The sequence below is a fragment of the Hydra vulgaris genome, chromosome 03, assembly GCF_038396675.1.
Source record: "Hydra vulgaris chromosome 03, alternate assembly HydraT2T_AEP".
Taxonomy (NCBI): domain Eukaryota; kingdom Metazoa; phylum Cnidaria; class Hydrozoa; order Anthoathecata; family Hydridae; genus Hydra; species Hydra vulgaris.
This window is the reverse complement of record NC_088922.1, coordinates 30734979-30743504: the sequence shown is the minus strand read 5'-3', so window position 1 is coordinate 30743504 and position 8526 is coordinate 30734979. Positions and strand designations below refer to the sequence as shown.

The 8526-nt window shown below is 25.7% G+C and overlaps 1 protein-coding gene across 1 annotated transcript; it reads right to left on the bottom strand.

The window, feature by feature from the left end:
- Positions 1-440: 440 nt before the first annotated feature.
- Positions 441-7904, bottom strand: LOC136078083 (uncharacterized). Its single transcript, XM_065792919.1, has 6 exons — positions 7807-7904; positions 7663-7733; positions 7504-7586; positions 1830-2891; positions 814-1116; positions 441-724 (listed from the first exon to the last, which is right to left on the bottom strand). Exons 1-6 carry the CDS (start codon positions 7878-7880, stop codon positions 593-595), a joined length of 1725 nt encoding a protein of 574 aa, XP_065648991.1. The 5' UTR covers positions 7881-7904; the 3' UTR covers positions 441-592.
- Between the last annotated feature and the right edge of the window lie 622 nt (positions 7905-8526).

The window sequence follows — 8526 nt, the reverse complement described above, 5'->3', positions numbered from 1 at the left end:
TTCAGGCCTTCTTCCTTACCAATGTCGGTTAAAAGGCTAGAGCCGGCGTCGAACCTCAAACCTCTCGGTTCTGACCACTGCGCTACGACTGCACTTACTCATTGGAGTTGTAAACCAAATTTTAGAAAGCGCTTGACCATATATCGAACATAAATTATGTGCTAAAGTTTATGCCTATGTTATTGTTTATATGCCTTTGCATGGATTGAATCATTCTTATTGAATAGAAAATAAAGAGCGGTTATGGGAGAATAAAAAACAGATTGGGTTGGTTATTAAGTGATAAAACATTTGTTCGTGATTAAAAGGTCAAATATTTGTATTTTCCTGCCAGCGTCCTTCCTTTTAAATTTGATCCAAAACATTAAATTATACACCCTAAAACTAGCGATGATACTTACAAACCAATAAACTATTTAAAGGGAAAATAAAAAGAAACATTAAAAAATAATGAAAATGTTAAACAAATAAATAAAAAACACTTCTACTTATAAAGAGTTTAATCCCAATAAAATATAACCGAAGAATGCGTAAAGCCGTAGAATCAATTTAGAGTCAAATGACACAATGACCTTGACACAATCGAATCCCATTATCTGTTAAAATTATCGTTTACATAAGATATGACTCGGTTAGCCATTTCTTCATTGTCAAACAAATTTCCTTCTTCATTCAGTAAATCTATAAAATCGCGATAGAGGATTCTGGATACGTTTATGTAATTCTAAAAAATAAAATTTTTGTTTAACATTTGACGGTTTTTTAAAAAGAGTTTTCTTTATTATTTATAAAAAAAAAAAAAAAAAAAAGTACTTCACGTGGAAGGAGTTGCGCGTCCATCAACTTAGTACATTGCTTTTGTATCTCTGAATTAATTAACTTCATTGTACGTTCGTTGGCATCATTCATTTTGGCATCAGAAGTAACACCATATTGTGGGGTTGGACATATAGTCATTTTCATGTTTGGTTTCCCATCTTCTATAAAAGAAACTTTTTCGGATGTAGGCATATCAACAAATCTTTGTTTACTAGTAATTAAAGGACAAAGCGCCTTCTGAAACCGCAGTTGGCTGTGATACCAACGACGTATGCTCACAATTGAGATTTCAACATACTAAAAATAAAAAATAAATAAAATGCGGCAAGTAGAAAATAGTGAAACCGGATTAAGTTACAAAATTTTTTTTTCGAATTTGAAAAATAAAACCTAAAAACCTAAAATATTATAAAAATTAATACAAAGCAAGTAAAATTCTCCAATTGATATTTATCTTTTTTTTCTCTCTCTCTCTGTTTCGATTTGTATAAACAATATTTAAATATTTAAAGAAAAAGTTGATTAATTAAATAGTTTTGAAATAATTTGAAATTTTTTGAATATTTCAAAGTGGGAGTTAAACTTTTTTGTTTTTTTAAACATTTCAAAAAGGGAAAATTAGGATTTCGGATGTGTTCTCTTTGGTGTTAACCTGGTTTTTTATTGTGATACCATAACTAGGAGGATTACCATCCAAGGTTTATGAGCTCTTACTAAATTGAGAATTGTAGGATTATATCTAATTTTTCTTTTCTTAAATAACTTGTCTTCACCATGACATGACTTGCCATGAATATACTATTGTTATTATTATTATTATTATTATTATTATTATTATATAATTACTGTTACTATTATATGCAAGTACAATCTGTATAATACATAAAAAATATAATAATGTATATTATATAGTAAATTCAATAGAGATTTAAAAACTGTAATAAAAAGAAATTGTTGAGATAAGCAATATGAAAACTCACATCTTATTTAAATCTTTTTAAAAATCATACCTCATTTGAATCTTTTATATCTAACTGCGGACTGAAGTCATTAAGAATCTGCAAAATGTTTAACTTGCAATCCGATTGAGATTTGTTAATATTAAATAAGTCTTTTTTTTCTGAAGGTACACATCGTAACTTAAGAGTTCCAAGCTGAGATGTATTTAAAGCAAGTTTTTTAAAATGGTGTTTAACAAACAAACTAATTTCTCCTTTCAAAAAGTCACAACTTATTTCTAAGCAAAGTGGATCAATATTTATTTTGTAAAACCCTCCTTTTAAACATTTTTCAAATATTTCTTGGGCAAGATTTTCTTTATCATTATTCATAAGATATTCTAAATACGTTCTAGTTGTTATGGAGTAGACATCTAGGTTATTATTTTGCATATATTTATATACTTCTTCAGAAAAAGAAGCATTTTTTAAAAAGCACTTTGCACACATCTCATTTAAAACCTTCTCTTGAATCGATGAAGATAAAGGATAAGAGGAATTAACTAACTCATTATGAAACTGCCAGGACAACTCTAGAAAATTTTCTTTACATAAACCATAAATTATGGAGCTTGCTGTTTCATTTATTTCATTATATTCTGATTCTGATACATAAATATTATTACTCAACACGTTTTGTTCAAATAAGTTATAACCACTTTCAAAATCATTGTATTCAGTACAAACTTTACAACACATCAGAAGTACATCACATTCACTCAAATCTATTGATGTATGAATCTGAATTCCAAATGCTTTTCCACATCTGATGTAAGGTATACATTTTTGATCAAGAAAATGAAGAACATTATATGCTTCCTGAAATTTTGAAAAGGTTAATAAACTCTTTATCAATCGAACACCAACTTGACCCACTGTCATTAATGCAGAATCATCTAAACGATCATTTATTAAGACGTTAGAATTGATTTGAAATAAGTCATAATTGTTTTCACACATTGATATCCCAAGAAAGATAGCTTCAACAACTGATCGATCATTTGATTTTCCACTCTTCATAATTTTGTAAAATAACTTTGATAACAAATGAACATTGCCACTACTGCATGCTAACTAAAAAATAAAGTATACCAATTTAACTTTAATAATTTTACAAACAATTTTATTAGCTTATTTTAATTAATTGCATTATTCTATTATTTATTATTATTATTTATTTATTATTCTATTATTTTATTTTTTTCTCTTTTATTTCTATTCTATTTTATTTCCCTATTATTTATTTTATTTTTTATTATTATTAAATTTTATTTCCTCAATGTGTAAATTAATAATAATGATAATAATAATAAAAAAGAGTTTCATTTACTTATTCTAAAATAAAGCAGTGTTACTTAAACTTATAAAAAAGAAATTAAGTCATGAACTTTAGCCACAAAAAAGAAATGTTAAGTCATGAACTTTAGTTAAAAAAAAGAAATGTTAAGTCATGAACTTTAGCTAAAAAAAAGAAATGTTAAGTCATGAACTTTAGCCAAAAAAAAAATCAATTATGAGTACTCAATGGTAGAAACACTAAATATAATTAAATATAGAATAACTGAAATATAGATGACCTAAAAAACATTGGAAACAACTCTGAGCGTGTTAACTATAATTAAATATAGAACAACAAGGTGAACTCATTCAAAAGTTAACAATTGAGTGCAATATTAACATATTTAATTGCCACGTTCCCGTAATACCTTAATTCCCCATATTATAATTTCACCAAGAGTAAACAACAGAGAGACTTCACTGGAAAAATATAGGAACAACCTAGATAACCTGTAATCTACTCTACATTGTCAACAGCTTAAAAGCGAGCCTTGATAGGCTCCAAAGTTGCTCACAACTCTTTATAGCGGAAGTTGCATTATGAGCTTCACAAAAGCTGTCAATAATTTGACTATCTGCATTTTGTATTGTATCAATTTTTATTACTTTTGTCATAAAAAGTATATACCACTACTACTTTTATTAACTGCTGACTTTTTATGTACATTATTTTTATTTTGTGCAGCACTCTATAATATACACTATAACATACATACAAATATAATATACAATATAATATACATACAAATGTAATTATCTTATACATACAAATGTAGTTATTTTATACATACGAATGTAGTTATTTTATACATACGAATGTAGTTATTTTATACATACGAATGTAGTTATTTTATACATACGAATGTAGTTATTTTATACATACAAATGTAATTATCTTATACATACAAATGTAGTTATTTTATACATACAAATGTAGTTATTTTATACATACAAATGTAGTTATTTTATACATACAAATGTAATTATCTTATACATACGAATGTAGTTATTTTATACATACAAATATATTTATTTATAACTATTAAAATATGTACAGAAATTTTATTTCTTTGTTAAAAAAAAAAAGAAAAAGAAAAAAGAAATGTTTGTTTACAAAATAAAATTTGTTAAATTTGTATCAGTGTTGACGAAATTAGTAAAAACCAGCTACTAAAAACCTGCAATTATAATATTTTTTGAATTTATTTTTACTTTCTAACTTTAACTATAAACTCAAAATAACAACTGTAACAATAATAAATATAAATATAACTGTAACAATAATAAATAAATAATAATTTTTATTATTTTAATAATATAACTATATAATTATAATATAACTATATAATATTAATATAAATATATAATTAACAACATTTTAATAATAGAAAAATATAAAATATAGCTATATCTAATTTAACTATAAGCTTAAAATATATAAATTATATAAAATCTTTTTACTAATGAACTTTTATATTTTGTTTAATGAACAAAAAACTTTTAAAATTTTATATAAACTTTTTTTATTTTTAATGATTAATAATGCTAAAATGTTTATTTTTTAAAAAAAGTAGCAAATTGTTGATTAACTAAAAACAAAAACATGCCTTACAGTGGTATTACAAAAAAAGTTGGGGTATGAGAGAAACGACAACTTTAAAGATGAAAATATAAATATTAGTCTTGTTGTCTCAGTGTCTACTATTTTAAAGTGTTTATATATTATATTTAATGTTGTCTAGGAGATACTTCCAGTAATTGAAAAAATGAAAGTCGAATTTCAAATTTTCAAAACTTACAGTCAAATCACATCATGGTCTCATCAAATCTTTTTATCAACTACTGTGATGTTATTTGGTTATGAATAAATTATAATATCAATTACCCATGTCACATCATTTAATGACCTCGAAAAATACTAAAAAAACATGGTTAAATCATTATATTACAGCAATCCTGTAATGTAAAATTGTTTTTGTATTATTTTTTTTAAAGGAGCATACACCATTTTCCTTATCAAAAACAAACTTTAATTTTACATTATAATACAACAAAATCATATCTAGAAACAAATTTATTTATAAAAAGCTTGAATATTCATAATCTGGGGCTATCCATTGCAATTGAGTTCTCAAAAAAACACTATGGCATTTTCTGCAGGTATACTATAAAATATTACCATTCTACTGCCAAATTTTAATGTAAAAGCGGTGTCAAATCTACAATCTTGTTACAAGAAATGGCATATGTACAACCTTGTTACAAAAAATGACAAATCTACAATCTTATTACAAGAAATGGCATATGTACAACCTTGTTACAAAAAATGACAAATCTACAATCTTATTACAAGAAATGGCATATGTACAACCTTGTTACAAAAAATGACAAATCTACAATCTTGTTATAAGAAATATTGAATCTACTAATTTGTTACAAGAAATATAAGAAAATGTTTTTTAGGCTATAATAAGTATTCAAGTGTTACAAATTTTTTAGGTTTCCTTACTTTATACTAGAAAAATATAAAATATAACTATACTACATATTTTATATATAATATATATAGAGGTGTGCAGATATAATATATATAGAGGTGTGCAGATATAATATATATAGAGGTGTGCAGATATAATATATATAGAGGTGTGCAGATATAATATATATAGAGGTGTGCAGATATAATATATATAGAGGTGTGCAGATATATAACATGTCACGAAAAAAACGTGTTTTTTGCGACATGTTTTTAAAAAACATGTCGTCCACCAAAAGAAATAAAATGTTTTATTCGAAAAAAACTTTTTGTCAATATAGGATGTTACTATGTTACTATGTTTCTTTCGAAGAGTTTATTTTGTTTTGTGGATTTTATTTTGTTTTGTGGACTCTTAGTTCTTTATAATCATTTGCATTTAATATATAACTAAAATTAAAAAATATTCATTTTTCTCAATAAAGATACCTAGTAAAGCAGTAAAGTCAAGAAACTTTTTCTAAAAACCTTAGGTGAAACAATCAACTCATACAGTTGCATATATTGTGGAAAAGTTTATTCAAAGAATACACAAAATTTACTTGTTCATGTTCATAAGGGAAACAAAATACCAGAAGAGTTGAGAAATGCTGTTGAGAAAGAAAAATAGCAGGAAAAAAAAGCAAACAAAAACTGATAAAGCAGTTAAGTAAAATGATTATATTTTTTCGCCTGTTGTGCTCTTGTCAGTGGAGACTATTTAAATATTAGGAATATTAATTGAAATAATAAAAGAAAAAAGATTGCTGCCCCATGTTGGCATGGGGCAGCAATCTTTTTTCAGTCAACGTGCCACTACGTTGACAACATTCTCAGTCAACGTAGCGGCACTTCCTTGTAACACAAAGCTATAAGACAGTCGATGTAGCAACACTACCTACCAAGAATAGCAGCAGGCTATAAGATAGTCGATGTATATACCAGGCTTGTGGTACCAAGCTGGAGCTATGGAACCGGAGCTCCAATAAAAGGTTAAAAGGTAGGTTTAAAGTTAAAAACTAAGGCAAGCTGTGTATATGACTTGTTATTGCGCTTGGCCTAAGAGTTGTTGATTCAATAGGTGAAATGCGAAAAACACGTGTTTTTGCAAAAAACACGTGTCTTTTGAAAGGAATGAAAAGCGTAAATAAAAAACATGTTTTTTACCCACCACTAAATTTTGAAAAGTAATTTCCAGTATTTGAAAATATATTTCTATAATATATATTTTCAACGTACTGAAAAATGCTTGATACCTTTTTTTCAAATTTGTTGAAACTTACTGTGTACACCATAATTTTACAAAAATAACATACTCTTAAATTATTATATAGCAAACTTTGAAGCTAAAATTTATATATTACCAAATAATATACATGTATATAAAAATTACTAATTAATCAAGTTAGATTGCATATAATTAACTTTATTTATATGTTTACAAATTAATATTTTTTATTTGTATTTTACCATTTCTTTATTTAATTTTTTTTTTATTGCCATAAATTTTTATCAATTAAAAAATAACATTTTTTGACATTTTTAACTACTTCAATTTAAACTTTTAAGCCTTTACTGAAATATGTCAAGTTAACTAGTCCCAACTTTAATATTAGAAATATATGATAGCCCTTTATATTCTTTCTCTGTAACTGACACCATCTAGCTATTTTTATAACTCTTAGCATAGTTTGAGGTTGCTTGCAACTTTTTGGAAATAAATTTTTTATAGAGTATGCTTTATTGCTATTTTACTTATAATAACAAAATTTTATCGCTAACAATAATATAGCTTTAATAACATAAAAAACTCTTATATAAAAAAAAAGATACCGTTAAATCTGGTAACAGCTTTTTGATAGGCTTTTCATAATAATCTACATCCATCTCATTGTTTTCAACAGATTCAAAACCATCTAAATAGTGTAGAATTAAAAAAATTTATAAAATAAACATAATATTGGTTCTTAATGCAAGTTAATAAAAAACTACCATTTAAGCTACTTGGACTAATATTTAACTCTCTGGTTAAACTACTTGCTTGCGGTGTACTGCTTGATGACCTATAAGGAAGAAATGATTTTAAAATTGAAAAAAATAATCAATAATTATTAAAAAAAAATTTAAAACATTGACCTCATTGAAGGTATTGGATTATTTGGTATTTTGGAACATTTTATGCACCAGTAATCTGCGGGACGAGGATACATTTTTCTGGTCAAGGCATAAATTTCAATTGATATTACAAAAGATTCCAAAAGAAATCAGTGAAAACCTGTTTTTTTGTTGCATTTGCATTATTTTCTTATTTTAAGTAAGTTTTTGTTCATAAAAAGGGGTTTTGTCGTAAAAATCTTAGGTTTCTTTGCTCACCTCAAGTTTATTTGACCATTTTTTCTAATAAACCCACAGAATCTACAAAAATATTACAAAAGATTACAAAAGAAATCAGTGAAAACCTGTTTTTTTGTTGCATTTGCATTATTTTGTTATTTTAAGTAAGTTTTTGTACATAAAAAGGGGTTTTGTCGTAAAAATCTTAGGTTCCTATGCTCACCTCAAGTTTATTTGACCATTTTTTCTAATAAACCCACAAAATCTACAAAAATATTACAAAAGATTCCAAAAGAAATCAGTGAAAACCTGTTTTTTTGTTGCATTTGCATTATTTTCTTATTTTAAGTAAGTTTTTGTACATAAAAAGGGGTTTTGTCGTAAAAATCTTAGGTTTCTTTGGCCACCTCAAGTTTATTTGACCATTTTTTCTAATAAACCCACAGAATCTACAAAAATATTACAAATGATTTCAAAAAAATCAGTGAAAACCTGTTTTTTTGTTGCATTTGCATTATTTTC

Excerpts from the sequence above, each read along its gene's own strand:
- LOC136078083 (XM_065792919.1), bottom strand. The coding sequence starts at position 7,880 with ATGTATCCTCGTCCCGCAGATTACTGGTGCATAAAATGTTCCAAAATA. Across the intron at positions 2,892-7,503 it reads AGCTGTTACCAGATTTAACG|TTAGCATGCAGTAGTGGCAA; the intron begins GTATCTTTTTTT and ends TTTATTTTTTAG. Across the intron at positions 1,117-1,829 it reads ATATAAAAGATTCAAATGAG|TATGTTGAAATCTCAATTGT; the intron begins GTATGATTTTTA and ends TTTTATTTTTAG.